Below are 17,551 nucleotides of genomic sequence, written 5' to 3'. Positions count from 1 at the left end.
CTATATAGGGGTTTGTTGAAGCTGTAATAGCTTTTTCTAGCCAGACCGACTGGAAACAACAGGTATCTGCAACGATTCGAGTACATCACCGTTTCTTATACCGGGATCGAGCGTTTTTCTCGCATAGGCGGCCCGGGAAATGTGGCGGTGCACTCTCCCTAGCGGGGCCCTCCAGGCCTACTTATAGTGTGCGCCGGCCGCGGTCTCGCCACTCTAGCACGATCCTGCGCGCATCGCACACCCGCACGTTGCATTTTATGTTCCCTGAGCACTACCCGCGTTGTGACAATGACGAAGGTGCTCATTCTCCTGCTAGTCCTGTGCGCTTTCGCCACAGCCATGGTGCCAAGAGAGAGGGTGAGTATTTTCATTATCACTTCATTTACACCGCAAACTTTCTTCTTCAAAAACCCTTAAAAACCTTTCCATTTTACAATCGGCAATTTTTTTATTACAATGATGTACCTAATTAGTACGCTTAATTACATGTATTATACACTCAGATTACATTTTTTCTATTAATACACAACAACATTACTAATCCCACGGTAACAGCATGTTAGTAGGCACGTAGATATTACGTTTCAAAGTAATTTATTTGGTCCCCGTAAATGCGTAATTGTTTGTTTGATTTTATAATGCGTACCTACCTAATTTCAAATTTATAAATCCGTGCATGTCACATGAGTAAATTGTATTTATTTACCTGTGCTAGGTAGTTATATTTTTTAGGGGGTAGATTTATTGATTTATGACTATGAGAATAGGTAGTTGAGTAGATTTTCAGGATGAATACTGTGCATGACTCAAATCAATAATATTGCAAAGTGCTATGCGAGATTTCCTACTTTATGATATGAAATGTTATGTCAACTTTCGCAGAAGTACTTACCTATTATTTTGCTACATATTATTATGTACGAGTAGTTGGGCGTCCGAACCGAAAAATAATGCAACAGAAAAAAAATTGTAAATGCATTGGTTAGATTGTCTCAAAAATCATACACTTACTTAAATGATATTGGTTAAGAAACAACAATTATTTAAAAGAAGAAAAAATCTTTATTCGATCGATAAAAAATAATTACTATCACTTTCTCACAAATGTAGGACTTTTCACAGTATCAAAACAAATCAATCAAAAACCAGCCACTTGTTAAGAACTCGCGTGCAGAGGGTTCTTTACAATCTTTTCGTCATACGTCATAAACTATGTAAAAGTTGTAACTTTTTACAACTTTATTTAATACGTTATATAAAAAAATATTTTGAAGTTATTTAACACAAACCTTTCAATAAAATTGATAAATAATTGTAACATGTTTCCAGACCGAGCTTTTATTACGACTAAGTAGGTAGGCCTACATTAGATTTTAAATTTTTGTGTCAGGCGAACTGCAACCGCTATCTCTTTAGTTCAAGCAGAATAATCAGATCTGGAATATGTAAAAAATATAATATAACACGTAGCCTATACCTGGCTTAGCAAGCCACTTGTGCGCGCTAACTACGCGACCCATTTCTAGGGCACAAAGTAAGCTCCACTATGTTGACTAATTGGGCATAAGATATTTAGAAATTCTCGAAGGAAAAAAAAACTGATTGAAACAGAGATAAGGGTTTTAGGCAATACTTATATGGTACTATTGCTGAAATGCTGCCTTGTCTTGCATAAAAAAAAATGTATCGACAACTTTAAAGCTGAAATGGCTGAAGTTTTACAGACTGAAATCTGACACCGAAAATGGTATTTTCTTGGTTGTTGCCTCTGTCTGGTGACACATAGATCGATTTGCGCGTGGGCTGATCCCGAAGGAAGTAGGTACACCCAAAATCAACCACCATTTCTGTAAAAGCACTTGTGTATAAGGCTCACGACTAAATTATCACTAATTAGTCACTTAGTTACATTGGATACTGAATTCGTACAAATAAAGCTCCTGAGCTTATACGAAAGTTCTGTAAACAAGCTCAGCAGCTAAATTTGCGACAGTTACCGGTTTTTGGGCTAAAAATAAATTTATGGTTCCTCATCGTCGCGATTCAGCCACAATTCAATAGGTAGATTTGCAAGTGCAGTACCTACCTACGTGCGTAGTTAGGAGCTTTTTGCTTGCATAAGCTCTATTTTTTGGTTACGCTGTAGAAGCTAACTGGAAAACTCAAGCGATGTTTGTAGGTGTACAAATTGGGCACTAATAATAAAGATGTGTAAATATTCATTGTTTATTATAATGTGTGCGATAAAAAGAAACAATTAACAGTACTTTAATTAATTCGCCAAATATAAAATTATTCACCCGTCAAAATACCCGATGACAATGATTTATTGATACTGAAGTTACACAACTTTTATTCAAATTGCTTCGTGAATCTGGTAGGTACTGACCAAATAAAGATCTTGGATTAGATTTCAGGATGGGGTAAGCAAATTATAACTATAATCACTTATTCTTTGTCATTCCCCATGATCGCTTTGCTCTACTTTAATTTTTGTTTGATTTTTTTCTTGTTAAATAAACAAATGACATAGGTATAGTTAGGTGACATTAAAAGTAGAAGCACTAACCATTGAATGCCAATCATACCATTCAATTTTACTAAGAGATAATTTTTTGAAGGTCCCAATAGATTATGAGTAATTAAATAACTACCTACCAGACAGACATCGTAAACTTAAATGTAGACAACAAGGTCCGCATATTGTTTACCTCCCAGTACCTATTGAGATACCATTTTAAATTGCCTTGGCAAGTTCCAGAACAAAACAACAATTTCCAAAACAACAGCCTGGCTGTTTTAAATAACAAATTATTAATAAAGGCTGGAAGTTCACTATAATAACAGGCTGCCACACAACACGTTTTGTTTTTAATTTGATTACAAGAAAATGAAGAGATACTAATTACGTACAAGTACAAGCTTGTGCTCATTAAAATGCCCATATTTATTTACGTATAAATTTAAAATTATGATGCATTAAATACATTTGTTTTGTTATCTTGCCTGCAAATGCAATCACACTAAAGTTAGAGGCAGAATGGTCAAGAGTGACTCCTGAATTCCCAAGAATCTAGGAGGTACCTACAACTGAAATTCAAATGCACAATTGTTAACCGTAGGTTTTCAGTTTGACGACTGTTCCACTAAAAACAATGCATGAAATAAACTGAAAACAGCATTGGCGTATGTAGGCTTCGAAAACCGTTGTTAATAAATTTTTTAGCGAAGAGTTGCATCTCAAACTAAATTATAAATAACTTGAAAGAATCGAACTGCCTAAGGCGGGAATCGAACCCACAATCCCTTAGGCAGTTTGATTTTTCAAGTTTATTTATAATTTAAAAACGCGTTGTTGTGTTTTTCATTTCCGCTCAATTAGAAAATCTATACTCTATTACCTTGGTACTATTACTTATTCTGTGTCCATACTAATATTATAAATGCGAAAGTAACTCTGTCTGTCTGTCTGTCTGTCTTGCTTTCACGCCTAAACCACCGCCTAACCGACTTTGATGAAATTTGGCATAGAGATAGTTTGAGTCCCGGGAAAGGACATAGGATAGTTTTTATCCCGGTTTTTAAAACAGGAACGCGCGCGATAAAGTTTTTCTGTGACAGACAAAATTCCACGCGGGCGAAGCCGCGGGCAGAAAGCTAGTACAAAATATTTCCACTGAAGGCTAACAATAGGAATTGTTTGACTTTGTGAAGCTTAAAAATTATAGTAAAGGCTTTTATTGCCCTAAACCAAGTTAGGTAGTATGAGATTAAATCTGTCCTTCAAGCAACTCTTCGCCCGCATGGTACTTATTACCTCACAAAATTAACATAGCTGGCATGATTCTTGAGATGGTTTATGGAATATTACTGAATCATACTTAGTTCGATTGACAGTCTCAGCAAAGGTCGACTTTATATTAAGAACTACGGCGTAGTCTGACTGAAGGAATCTATTTCTACAAGTTCGTTGGATGACTCACTGTTTTCGTGACCCGCCTTGCGAAGGCCCATGAGTATCTGACATCTGATAAACAGACTAGTGGTCAACGACCGAAAATACGCCGCGTCGTATTTGTTTCCTGTTTACTGCTGATACAATCGCGATTCCACGTGGATGATACGGTTTCGTCATCACTTCTGTTCATTCATGGTGTAGCTAGAATGTCGGATACGTTCAAGGGCGAGCGCGCATCGTAATTTCGAATGACGCTACAATAAGCGGTCGAATTCCCGTACGAAAAAAATACCATTCCCAAAATGACTTCGCTCCAAGCAACGTTAAGTAAATGAATATTAGTTAGTGTAGAATTGTAGATGCTGTCACTAAGTAAATTACGCGAACTAAATTGATCAACTAATTTATAAACTTACTTAAGAATTTATTTAATTATTGGGTAGATTACAGTACTTGTAAAAATCTATATTTGCAGCAAATTGAAAACTAGGTTTTCAGGTCTATAAAATAACTGAGTGGTTTTTATGATGTTTAGGAATTACCTAATACTTAGTTAATGGTCTCACCCATTGTCTCATCAAATAACTTAATCTTGCCTTAAACTTAAAGCAACTATGCTTACAGAGAACTAGAACGATGACGAATAGATACTTATTATTTCACTATCATCAGCTAACTCTATTATCATCTGACGCAACTTTATGAAATAAATAATAGTATTTATTAGTGCTAATGCTCCTTTTATCTTCTATAATACTACGTAATTTCTTTTTCCACTCAAGTATGTACGTACATATACGTATGTGATAAGTTTGTCATTAAAATTATATCACAAAGGGCAAAATTGATAGCTTTTCCCTAAGGGGGCGTCCATAAATTACGTGAGACAATTTTGGCCATTTTTCAACCCCCCCGCTCCCCTTGGTGAGATTTGGTGAGATTTTGCCTGACCCCCTCCCCCACCCCCCTAATCTCACGTGATATTTAATAAAATGCCTATTTTGCAATGTCTATGCTTCGAGTCTATTAGATTTTTATGATAAAATCAGTAACCCAGTGTCGTGCCACGCGCAGTAAGACAAGCAATTGATTCAACCTAGGACCAGTTTTTTGATTCATAGTTAAAATAACTAATTGTTAAATTTTGCTACTAATGGTTAAATATTAATAATATGTAAACTAATAGTTAAAAAATGTACTAAAAGTCAAGTTAAACATTGTTATAAAATTTTTTTTTCTGATATTTAACCACTTGTCATTTGACATCTGTCAAATTTGACTATTGGTTAGGTACTTTAACTACGAATACATATTGTCGGCCGTTTGGTGTAGTGGTTCGAAACGGACTACTATTCCGGAGGTTGCGGGTTCGATTCCCGCACAGTACAAACATTTGTGTGCATGAACATATTTGTTTGTATTGGACTGGGTGTTTTCTATGTATAATAATTATGTATGTATTTACAAAAAAAAAGTATTTAAGTATGTTTATATCCGTTGTCTAGTACCCATAGTACAAGCTTTGCTTAGTTTGGGACTAGCAACGCAGTGTAAAATGTCCAAGGATATTTATTTATTATTTAGGATATTTATATTATATTTTCATACGTATGTAATGTAATTTTTTAGGGTTCCATACTTTCCATAGTCCTGACAAGGAACCCTTATAGTTTCGATATGTCTGTCTGTCTGTCCGAGGTTTCGCTTGGAAACTATTGGCACTGGGGAGCTGTAATTTTGTGAAGGATTGTATATTAAGCACGCCGACAAAACGGTAAAATAAAATTTTGAAAAAAAAAAAAAATTTAGAGGGTAGCTTCCCCTGCATGTAAAGTGGGGATAAATTTATTCAAGGAAAACTATAACGGTTAAGATACATTTAACTTAGTTTAAGAGTAGGTAATAGTCATTTGACGAATAGTCATGGATTATACAATTTCTTAACACGTTGAGTGCGAAACCAGGTCTATAGACCTTGTGTACGTCTCGCTTACCGTGCGGCTAAGAAAATTGTAGTCTTCCTTGTCGTGCGAAAGGCATAACTTCAATTGGGTCCGGTGTAGGAAAGTGATGAATATATATCTATGATGTATTCTTAAAATAGAATCCAATGATGTACCTACCTTAATACCAGGTTTTTAGACCTGGTACCGCACGGAAGTAATAAAATGTCTTCACAATGCGAAACCAGGTCGAAGCACCTTGTACCCTGCGCACCTGGTACCGCACCCCACGCTAGCTTCGTGCAGCCAGTGTTGCCTCGCATTCGTAAGAAACGCACATGTCGACATGGCGTCAAGAGAAACAAACAAAATCAAAACTGCAAATTGATTGTAATTTAATTTGCTACACGATTTATTGCTAATTTAAATGATGTTTTTCGTGACAAACATTTGAAGTTGTAACTAAATGTTATTAAATAATATGTTTTCTTTAAATATAGCTTATTTAAGTATTTATGCACGTATGTCTTATTTGTAAAATATTTAGACTAAATTATTAAAACATCTTTGTTTGTTACTTTTTTTTATTTTTATTAAAACTTAATTTAAACTATCGATATTTGTATTTCACATCCCTAGAATACCCACCAGACTTCCCTACTTCAGTGCGGCACAGGGTGCATAAGCCTTGTATTTTGAATATAGCTATAATTTTTATACTAAACAAGTTATTCACGAACGCCTTCAGGTGTATGTCAATAAATGCATTATTATTAATATTCAAAGAAAAAAAACACAATATCTATTAACATGAAGCCAAAAATAAAATTAATATATCTTAAATATTACAAGGTCTTTAAGCCTTGTGCCGCCACAATGTAAGTTTTAATACCAGGTTTACTGACCTTGTACCGAAGGAATGGAAAGTATTAGAAAGTTACTGCCGCAGCAAAGGTGTTAACCAGTAAAAATTCCTTAGAAGAAAATATGAAAAGTGACTTTAGATGAAGTAATTGCTTGCTTCTGAAATATATTGTAGTAACTACGGAACCCTACACTGCGCGTGCCACGACACGCACTTGGCCAATTTTTTACGCAATAGCGATGCCGATGACGTTTTTTTTTTCATTTCGAATTTTCTTAATTTCGACATTTATTCTGCATCTTTAGTGTTTACAAATGCAGATGGAGGCATTTTTAGTTTAATTTGATTAGACGGTTTAGAATAAATTGTCATTATCATCATAAAAAAATCATTTTTTTTTACTTCAATAACCCAGTTTTCTGGCAATTTTACTCTATTTCTTGCGGGAAAAATTACGTGATATTTTCCGAGACCCCCCCTCTCCCCCACGTGAGATTTAGTGAGGTTTTCGTTGACCCCCTCCCCCCCCTAAAAGTCTCACGTAATTTATGGACGCCCCCTAAAGAAAGTAGGTAGGTACATACCAACATTTGCAGAAAACTTGATGATACTTATTATCTTTACCGTTCAACTTGTTCTTTTTCTAGGGATTTGGAATAAAGATTTTAGTGTTTTCAATTGAATGCCAGGAACACACACTATTCTCGAGGAATTTAGAGTTTTTATTGTAAACAGTGGCTGCCTAGACCAGTGCAATACTGCTATACAATTGACTGGAATGGCAGTTAGGTAGGTACATTGCTTTTAGTAAAATCTGGCAGATTTATGTTTCAGAAATACAAATCTTTTCAAACGCATTAATTGCTGGTTTCAAAATAAACGCTACGGTTTTTCATGGAAGTGCTGAAAATGTTTCGTTTTTGTTTGTCCGAAAAATAATCGCGCAATGCACAGAGCCTTCGCGGTTCATGGACGTGCGCGATTGTTCTGTGGATTTTAAACAACTCAATTCAATTTATTACACTTGCATATATTCATCTTCATCATCATCAGATCATTTTAATCATTTAGTTCGACTCTCTAATTTACTTCTATCCACGGGTAGAGCGGGTGAGAGTTGCCCTTTTCTTTTACCAGGTGCCAGAACCACGCGGCAAAGAACTCACTTTATTCCTTATTTGATTGTTTACTTGTTGTGTATTGCAGCGAGCCGTGGACCTTGAGGAGTTGCCCGCGAGCAGCAGCACCACCACCGCAGCTCCCAACATCTGCGCCCCGACCACCCCCTGCGGCTGGTCCATATATAAGCCCCAAATCAAGATCATCGATATGTTCGTCGTCAACGGCTAGTGAGTAACCTAACCATTAACTTACAGCCAACGCCTAATATTTATAGAGCCTTTCTACAAGCACCCGTCAGTCGTTGTAGAAAGTCTTGTATATTTTCTTACCCAAAAATTAGCCAAGTGCGTGTCGTGACACGCGCTTAAACTACTATTACTCTCAAACTAACTGATCTATCTTAACCGTTATAGTTTTCCTTGAAAGTTCATAAAAAGCACTATTATTATGAATTTTTCCAGATTTTTCTAGCCAACAGTTTAGTTTTTAGAAGGGGGACGCCCTACTCGACCAAAAATTGGCACTTTTAACTTTAATATTTTGCAAACGGATTTCTAAATCGAATAATAGTCTTAGAAACCCCTAAGCCATTTTAAAAGACCTATCCAACGATACCCCATACGATGGGGTAGAAGATGAAAGAAAAATCATCCCCACTTTACATGCTTTACCCTAAACATTTTTTTTCAAAATTTTATTCTACCACTTATTTAATCAGTCGGCGTGATTAATAATAGGTAACTACATGTACTTGTACAAAATTACAGCTATCTAGTGCTAATAATTTTAGGGTTCCTTGTCACGACTACGACGAAAGCAAAGGTTAGAAAAAGCCTAGACTTGAAAATGAAGCAAGTTTCTTTAGATAAGATTCAGTCATAATAACTATCATTTAAAACTGAGCTGAGAACAAGCGATATTTTATGTTAATTTACACGTGTCAGTAATTTTGGCTCAACCTGTACCTTCCAGGTTCTATGTCTTCTACACAGATCTTCTGAAAAGTCTACAAATCTTCTGATAATTGTCATCTGATAAGTCAACTAAGCACCTTTATTGTAAATTTCAGTTGCATTTGCGAGGAAGGATTGAACTGCGCGATCGACGAGGACGACAAGTCGGTGAGCACATACGTGCACAGATGCCGCCAGCCCGGCAGCGTGACTGAAATTAGCATTAAGAAAAGATAGCATGTTAGGACTCCTCTCGTCTTTACATAAGCTGCATTCCACGTCGCCAGCAGCTATTCACACACACCCCAAAGGGCCCTATTTCGAAATCGAAACCTCATAAAGTCACATCAACAAAAGCAAGATACATCTAGGCCTCAGATTGACTGAATTTCAGGACCGCTTTATTCAACAAACTGAAATGATCGCTTTTTCTATCGGTTAAGATAAAGGCAAACTTAATTATTTGTTTTGTAATTTTAATGTTTTTAATTCTAATAATATTTTGTTTTTTTTTTGTATACAAATACATATTATAAAAGTTTTTAAAACAAAAATGTAGTTACGTTACAGAAAGGATTATGACCAAAGTTACTTTTTTTATTGTCATCGTTAATCCTTTTAATCTGCAATGTTCTATCATGACGAAATGAAAGTATTTAATTTTGTTTGTAATGACCAACAAATACAAACTTTGTGGGGGTTTTGACAAGAAAATGAGCCTTAGGCTAGATGACAAAATTTCAATTATTGTCCGTCAGATAGTTAATTAGAAAATACTCGTATTTTTTATTTTCTTTCTTAATTAAATGATAACACTAATACCACAGCTACTACATAGAGTTGAAATGGCGTGTTACGTCACGCCTATGTAGAATTTTTACTTAAAAGTGACGTCACACGACCTTTCATCTCAAATGTAATTATTCGATTATGAAAAAAAATAAAAAATAGGTAGGCATACGTGCCCAATATTTTTTATTATCTGTCTGATGGACTAAATCGAATTTAGATTTCATTACCAGTCATCATTCGCTTTTTTTGTTTCGTACGATAAGTTTTTTAGATTATAAGGCTGATTCAAGAATATGCCGAGGTACCACTGCTAGTCCTCGGTTTCTGAGGTTACATCCAATTTGCTTTTTATTCTAATATTTTTCAGTATTTGTTTTGTTAGGTGATTTGCTATGATTTTTATGTTCATTAGTGTCAACAAAGTTTAGAAGTTAATTTTGACACTTAACTCAGAAACCGGGGTTCGAAAATTAGGTTCGGTCTACAAAAGTTGGTAAACTTTAAATCGTTATGGTGGCAGGTTGAAACCTGGACCATTCCTTGATTCAATCCGTCATCAAAACAATTTACTCAAATTGTGGGTGCTTTCCAGATGTTTGTAGCCTAAACTAAATAAGGTATAGGTACTCACATTGCTATGTGGCGTGCATAGGTATGCGTGTGACTTTTGGATGAGATAGTGGAGACATAGAAAGGAGAGATCCTGATGACCAACCCATGTTATTCGAATGTTGTAATAGGTATGGCCACGTAGCAAAGTGAATAATATTCCTGTGGTAGTAGCCTCAAGCGTAAAGTTCCTTACTCGGCATTTCCTTCCACATCTATTATGTTCAGAGCGAATAAAATAAAATAAATTTAGGCAAGAATTAACATAAGTACTGTGACCTAAATCCTTAATAATTATAATTTGATAATGCCTTTGTTTTAAGTTCTGTTGTCATCAATGAAAAATATTATTATTTTACTGATCTGTTCTATTGCAGTTAATAATTCCGCCTCGCTATTAATTATTATTTTTAATGTAATGTACCTACCTCATACGTCACCTTTTACTATCAACTTTAATAGAAAATGAATAGGTAGGTACCTACTTTTTAATCTGTATAAGTATAATTCATAAATTACTATAAATAAATGTACTTATTATTAGATTAAATTAGAATTAACTATTTGATTAAATAAAGAACAAAATTGATTATTGAGTTAAGTAGTTTCATTTAATTTTATTCAGTGTTAACAAATGGTAACCATTTATTTATTTAAAACTTATATGCACATAAAACCCTGTACAAAGGCGAACATTCTCTTCCAGTTAACCATTGGAGGTTGGCAGTTCGTTGGTCATAAATAAATAGTGGCTATAAATCCACTGAAAGTAATAAATCATAGAAATGTAAACACATGTAACAACACTTTCAGTAAATACCTAAATGCATCAAAGAATCATCGATTAGATAGGTGCATAAAATTGTAAAAGATTCTGAAAAAAATATATCGATTCTCGGCAATAAAATATAGGCGTCTTAGAATAATGGGGAACACTCATTAAAAAAATAAAAATAAACTGATTTAAAAACCTTTTCCTCTTTACGAAGTCGATTAAAAAGTTTCGCTTAGATAACCGCAAATCCATGTTTTAATGGTTGCAGTCATAAATCTTGGTAAATTAACTACTATGTCCGTTTTCAATAATAAGTAGGTATGTGAAGGCAAAAGTAACTATGTACTGACGGAGGATACCAAATGTCATTAATTTCGCCTATTTACTTATGTAGGTACAGTGTTTTATGTGGATGTTTTAACTAAATAAAATTGGTAACTTTAGTCGCAAATGACTGCGGCTTGATTACAGATTACAGCAACTGTGAGTAAGCTTAAATTGTATACCTAAGCAACTTTTGCTATATGTATTTAAAAGCTACGATTAAGTATAGATATAAATAAATTACTCCAACAATTAGGTGCTAGCCCCGAACTACACAGAACTTATGTAGGTATCATGGCGATTAGATAATGGATACCTAATATGCTTAAATAGATTCATGTAAGTAGTCATAATAAGTAGACTACATTTGCACCTACTCGTATATTACTTAATATTATTGTACAATATTATTAAATAGAACCCGCCACTATTAATAATATCAAAGGTTGATTATTATGAACATTTCCAAGCAGCGAGTTGGGCGGTCCGCCCGACGAATCAATTACTTAACTATGTATTATAAGACTACCCGAAACATACGACATAAGTTTAAATTCTTTCTAGAACTCTCGGCTAAATTACGACTTATAACAAATTGTGAGGGTAGTCGAAACTTTCAAGTTCACGCACGGGAGTGGTTTGCAAACATAGACATCTGTATAATATCGATACCTCATCCGTATATATTGCGGCCGCCCAGTCCCGACAGCTCCTTTCATACACCGAGTGCGCGATTGCTAACTTGTAGTCAATTTAAATTATTATTTGTGTCATGGATTCAATCACGTACAATAATTTCGCCATGGAAGAAACGAAGCCGATATTTACAACTGCTAGTGATGCAAAAGCTACCACAACAACAGTAAGTAAAGAAGAAAACATCGTACCCACTTTTTAAATTTAGGGCTGGGTATAACATACCTACCTATTAAAAGTTTTGTGAATAGTTAAATGTTTAGATTTTATTTTGTGATTTATAATAATTTATGCTACAACATAAATATTTGGCGCTATTAATCAATTTTAAGTAAATTAGTGATTCTAGATATTTTATGCAACATTATAGAAAACACGTTGCGAGCACGTTATTTTTTTGTCAAACGAGGGAGGTACAGCATTAATCTATTTAATATTGAATTAATTAGAATGTTCTTCATCATAGGAAAGTTTTGCACCGTCGGACAACAGAAACATGTCAAATCCATCGGAAGGCGTGTTTTCTCCGATGGCCCCTCCTTTCCAGGCGCGTGGTGGCAATGAGCTCATGAACCTCCTGGCGCAACAGGAGCCGAGAGCTGCCGACACAGGTATTAGAACCATCTTCACAATTATTTTCTTTTCATGCGGGATTATTTCCATATTTAGCCATTTCATACGCTCATTTTTACTGACATAATGTTAAGGTGAATATGCAATTGCAGTTGGATAGTTTTTGAAATCTCAAGCAACGACTTTTGAACCAGTAAAATAAAGTTTTAATTTGGTCCACATGAATTTTTTAAGTATGTAAGTATGTACGTACAGTACAGTCTTGGTAATTACGGAGTACTAGGTAATTCTAATTAAATCAGGTGCTTTTAATTAAATAAAAATAATACGAGTCCCAGGTTGTGGTAATTTATCTACTAGTTAATGTAGCTAAGTATTCTTTGTTGCAGCTCCAACGGCAGCAAATATGGACGATGTCCTCATGAACTTCCGTATGAACGGCTCTGAACTACTCTTCGACGACATGGATCAAAATTCCCAAAATTACTTCAATATGGGTGTGTATTTGACCATTATTATATTATTCAAATTATCTGTTCTTTCCATTTGCTTCTGTTAAAATAGAGAAGGTCGTCCTCCTGATCTGATAGTGATGTTTTGAAGCAGGATTACCTGCTAAACTTACTTCGATATTTACTTAAAGTTCTTTTACAGTTAAGTAGTTAGGACTCGTATTTGTATCCTAATTGCACAGTTCCCATGGGATGCTCTGCAGGTTTTGATAAATGAATAGGTACTTTTAATGTATGAAAACTGGCAGGTAACACCAGGTCGGAGTCCGTGGCATCATCCAGCGCGAACCTCTGGGGCGACGGCTCCTCCGTGACGGCTGGCCGTAATGGGGAGATGATGGACACTTTCGACTTTTTGATCAAAAGTAAGTGAAGTAAATTAATTGTGTCTTCCTCTAAAATATTTAATTAGGTATATTTTATCCTAGATTTAGCCCGAATAGGTAATAGGACTACAGAATACGTTAGATCTGGAGGCTTAGTGTGAGTTTATATCAAACGTCTTCACTAGTGACTGCGAAAAAAATGAGAGGGCTTAGTGTGAGTTTATATCAAACGTCGTCACTAGTGACCGCGTCAAAAAAACTCACAGCCCCCTGTTAGTTTGAGGGACCTTTTGAACTTAGCAATTTGTCATGAAACAGTGGTGGCCCCTTCGATCTTGAAGCGCTGGCCACGCGCCGAATGCCCAAAGAAAGACAGGCCTGCTTCGCCTTCGTAGGTTCAAATGAAGTGTTGTGGTCTCGTGTTAGCCAGGTTCAAATTAATGTATTGTGGTTTTCTCAGGTCTGTCGTCGGCCAACAACTACGTATCGATGCTGACCAGGGAGCAGCTGTCGGTGCTGCGCTCGATCCGGCCCAGCGTGCTCTACGAGTTCCTGCAAGAGGTCGCCAAGGTCCGCAGCGATAAGCGCATGCGCCGCGCCCTGCCTAATGTAAGTACTATCGCCCGTATTTACAAACATTACTATGAGGTCTCACAGTGCGCGTGAACTATTCAGCTCTATTCAACGCTGTGCGTTCAATTTGCTGCTTCACTTAAAAAGCAAGCCTAAGCTTTTATGTAATGAACCGCCTCTGTGGTCTAGTGGTAAGACTACCTGCTTCAGACGCAGAGGTCTCAGGTTCGATTCCCAGTGGAGGCAGATTTTTCTGTTCGGTTTGTTTGGTGGTAGGGTTTGTTCTAAGTCCGCCTGGCTAGCTACCACCATCTTACCTAAGTCTGTCGCCATAACAACAATGCTAACAGCATTGTTGTGTTCCGGCAGTTAGAGGTAAGATAGCCAGTTCCTCCGTGGTTGAGGATTCCGGGTGAAGCTCGCTTCCACCTTCAGCCTGATCATCACTTGCCATCAGGTGAGATACAGGCCAAGAGCTTCCTTGTTGTGGATAAAAAAAAAATTAGAGAGAGCATATTACCTAATCCATTACATAGCTTCAACACATAAGTAAACTTCTGTAAGTAAGAGATGATTGGTTGGAGTTTCTCTCTTTTTAGCCATGTAGCTAAAGACGCTCGGATTCGACTGTGATGAAATTATTTTGTGCTGAAACTTTTCAGCCTATGCTCAATTTCAAAGTTGATTTATTTGCCTAGTAAAAAGGCCACGCTTTTACGGTTTCCTTAAGTTCACTAGAAAAGCGTCAATTCCTCACCGCGACATCTTTACCAGGAATGTGCATTCTGCAAGAACAACGGCGAGAATGAGGAGTGCTACTCGTCGCACGCGCTCAAGGACTGGCGCGGACGCGTGCTGTGTCCCGTGCTGCGCGCCTTCCGCTGCCCGCGCTGCGGCGCCACCGGCGACCACGCCCACACCATCAAGTACTGCACCGTCAACAAGTACCCAGAGAACTCCGATGCAGGTCAGTACCTCTAGCATGAACAACTTTCGTCTTCGAATCGTTTGCGTATTCGACAAAATTCGATACTCAACCTTCGAATTAAACGATGACGTGACAATTTTGATTCTCAAAATAAGTTTCGTGCAACCATTTCTCATACTAAGTTCACGCAAATGAATACGCAAACGATTAGAAACTCAAAAGTTTTTCGTGCTAGCCGTACAGTTTACGATATTGCAACGCGATTTTGCCCTTTTTGGCTTACAATGTATGTTTGCAAATATTAAGTTTCGGAAGAGTGGAATAAACTATCCCTACTCTTCCCGTGGTTGTTGTAAGAGGCGACTATGGGAGAAATATTCTAACATCAAGCCTCCTCAACCTTTCTACCCATGCGTGTGAGTATAGATCAAATCTTCTTTTTACCTCTGATAAGTCAGTCAGGGTCGTTTACTGCAGTAGTCTTGATGATTTCAAATATGTGTCATGCCCTTGTCTTTCTTGATGATAAAGTTATCTTAACACGTTGGACGCCACGCGGCTCACCGGTGAGCCTCGAACAATACAATTTCCATTGTGTCTAGCATCTCGGCGTTCAATGACTTAACTGGACCTTAAAGGTAGTTCTCATTAGCAAGGCACTGAGGAGGTAACCATGCGGTTATGGTTTAATGCAAATGTACGAGAGCTTTAGTAGCATAATGGGGATTTCTCAAAAAGTAGACTTCTCAAAACAGCGATGCAAAATGGGGATTTCTCAAAATGGGGAGTTCAGCAAACACATCCTACGCCCACAAGATGTAAAACATATCGCCCCCCAAAAGATACTGCACTTCCTAATGGATGCAGGACTCGGAGGCGAACTGTAAGGAAAATAGCGGCGATCACAATAGGTCGATAACGGTCGCAGTGATACTAGGACTTTATTGAACTAGAATAGCCGCTCAACACAAAAAAAAATGGGGAGTTAGCTAAATGGGGATAAGTACAATCGGCTCTTATACAATGGTGAATTTGTTCCAGGTTCGGATCGTTCAGTAGGAGGGCTGTCGCGTCGTCGCGCGCCGACCGCGGGCCTGGCCGGGCTGACGCTGCGTAGTGCGCCCGCCACACCCGCGCCCGCGCCGTCACCCTCGCCGTCCACCGCTGCGCTCACGCACGCCTCTCTCTGGTCCACGTTCGGAATCAACTAAACCCAACGAAGCCGGGGCTATCTGCACAGCCAGCGTCAAATAGTTTGTGACACCTTAAGCCAAAAAGTTCGCAACACGTCTTTGTTACGTGGAATAAGTTTGTTGTTCACTAAAACTTTTTGGCCACTTTGGGTGTCACTAAGTATTTGACGATGACTGTAAGATAGATCTTTTTTGTTTATGTACTTTTTGTAGATCCCACTGCCGTTTATATAGGACAATTCCTAATGTGTGGGAGGAGCGAAAAACAACTTGATCGATAACGCTCTTTTCACTCAGGAATGCTGTTATTAAACTCTGTCTACCTCTCCTTTCCATAACTTTTATTGGGAGAATATCTGATCCTAGCCTACTTAGGACCTACCCGAGGTTCTTGCCCTAGCTAAGAAATGTAAAATCAATAAGTACCTACATAGAGTTCGTCAGCAATTAAGGTCTTTTATCAACCCGTCACATTCACATTACTTCTTTCAGAGGTGTGGCCCCGGCATTATTCTCAGATCGGTAACTAAGATGACTCTAAGCTATGTTTAAGGTATATTTCATGTATGGCCAGACATAAGAGCCGAAGTTGAGACCCAGTATGATAACGGTTTCATTTTAGACGGTTCGGCTTTTTAAGAAACAGGCTGGAAACCATTGCTCTATTAAGTTCTGAAGGTTATCTCTTCGCAACGACGTAAATCACCAACATTAATTTTATCTATTAATACTATTCGTATTATCATTTTAGTAAAACAATGTTATTATTGGTTTACACATTTCTTTCATTTAAAACTTATTGAGTAGTGATAAATATGAGAACATGGTGTAAGCCGATAACGTGTCAAATGGTTATCGATTGTACTACATGTACTTAACCATTTTTATCAGGATTTAACCTGTATTTCGTTTAACTGTAGTTTCTATACAAACTGTATTGTTTTTGAACTCGTGTGCTGTGTAATGTTCACTTTCTATAACTCAATAGAAATGTGAACAACAACTACGTATACTACAAGTCATTCCAATGGTTCAAATACACATATGCAGGTCATATAATGTTTGAACCCTTTGACTTTTAAGTTTAAACACAACTCAGTTTTTCTATAGTTCTTCATGTAAATTTTTCATTGGCTTTTTAAAAGATTTTTAATTAATTATATCCACTTTATTTCCGTCATCGATTCTTTGTTCAAATACAATTAAATCATTGCAATTCGAAAATATAATGAATTTATTGTTAATCGCTGATGAATTCATTCAATTATCAATTTGTTAATAATTAATTTTAAACTTTGTCCAAATTAATTATAATATAATTCACATCCCAACCAACCAATGAAAAATTACTTACTTTCTTTCTTTTGGATGTTTGGTTTCTACTGTCTAATAAACTTGTGTGCATTATT

The 17,551-nt window shown here is 36.7% G+C and overlaps 2 protein-coding genes across 2 annotated transcripts; both read left to right on the top strand.

Moving 5' to 3' along the window:
• The first annotated feature begins 222 nt into the window (after positions 1-222).
• LOC135075762 (uncharacterized) lies at positions 223-10,838 on the top strand. The gene is made up of 3 exons (XM_063970242.1): positions 223-357; positions 7,973-8,115; positions 8,958-10,838. Exons 1-3 carry the CDS (start codon positions 289-291, stop codon positions 9,076-9,078), a joined length of 333 nt encoding a protein of 110 aa, XP_063826312.1. The 5' UTR covers positions 223-288; the 3' UTR covers positions 9,079-10,838.
• Positions 10,839-12,049: 1,211 nt separating this feature from the next.
• LOC135075545 (nanos homolog 3-like) lies at positions 12,050-17,551 on the top strand. Its single transcript, XM_063969967.1, has 7 exons — positions 12,050-12,203; positions 12,504-12,648; positions 13,000-13,107; positions 13,371-13,487; positions 13,909-14,057; positions 14,796-14,988; positions 15,991-17,551. The coding sequence occupies exons 1-7, from the start codon at positions 12,114-12,116 to the stop codon at positions 16,158-16,160; spliced, it is 972 nt and encodes a 323-aa protein (XP_063826037.1). The 5' UTR covers positions 12,050-12,113; the 3' UTR covers positions 16,161-17,551.

This window comes from Ostrinia nubilalis, chromosome 10 (assembly GCF_963855985.1).
Source record: "Ostrinia nubilalis chromosome 10, ilOstNubi1.1, whole genome shotgun sequence".
In the NCBI taxonomy this organism is placed as follows: Eukaryota; Metazoa; Arthropoda; class Insecta; order Lepidoptera; family Crambidae; genus Ostrinia; species Ostrinia nubilalis.
This window is presented reverse-complemented; position numbering and strand designations above follow the sequence as displayed.

Coding starts and splice junctions, on each gene's coding strand:
- LOC135075762 (XM_063970242.1), top strand. CDS start 289: ATGACGAAGGTGCTCATTCTCCTGCTAGTCCTGTGCGCTTTCGCCACA. Junction 358..7,972: donor CCATGGTGCCAAGAGAGAGG/GTGAGTATTTTC, acceptor TGTGTATTGCAG/CGAGCCGTGGACCTTGAGGA. Junction 8,116..8,957: donor ATGTTCGTCGTCAACGGCTA/GTGAGTAACCTA, acceptor TGTAAATTTCAG/TTGCATTTGCGAGGAAGGAT.
- LOC135075545 (XM_063969967.1), top strand. CDS start 12,114: ATGGATTCAATCACGTACAATAATTTCGCCATGGAAGAAACGAAGCCG. Junction 12,204..12,503: donor CAAAAGCTACCACAACAACA/GTAAGTAAAGAA, acceptor TCTTCATCATAG/GAAAGTTTTGCACCGTCGGA. Junction 12,649..12,999: donor GCCGAGAGCTGCCGACACAG/GTATTAGAACCA, acceptor TCTTTGTTGCAG/CTCCAACGGCAGCAAATATG.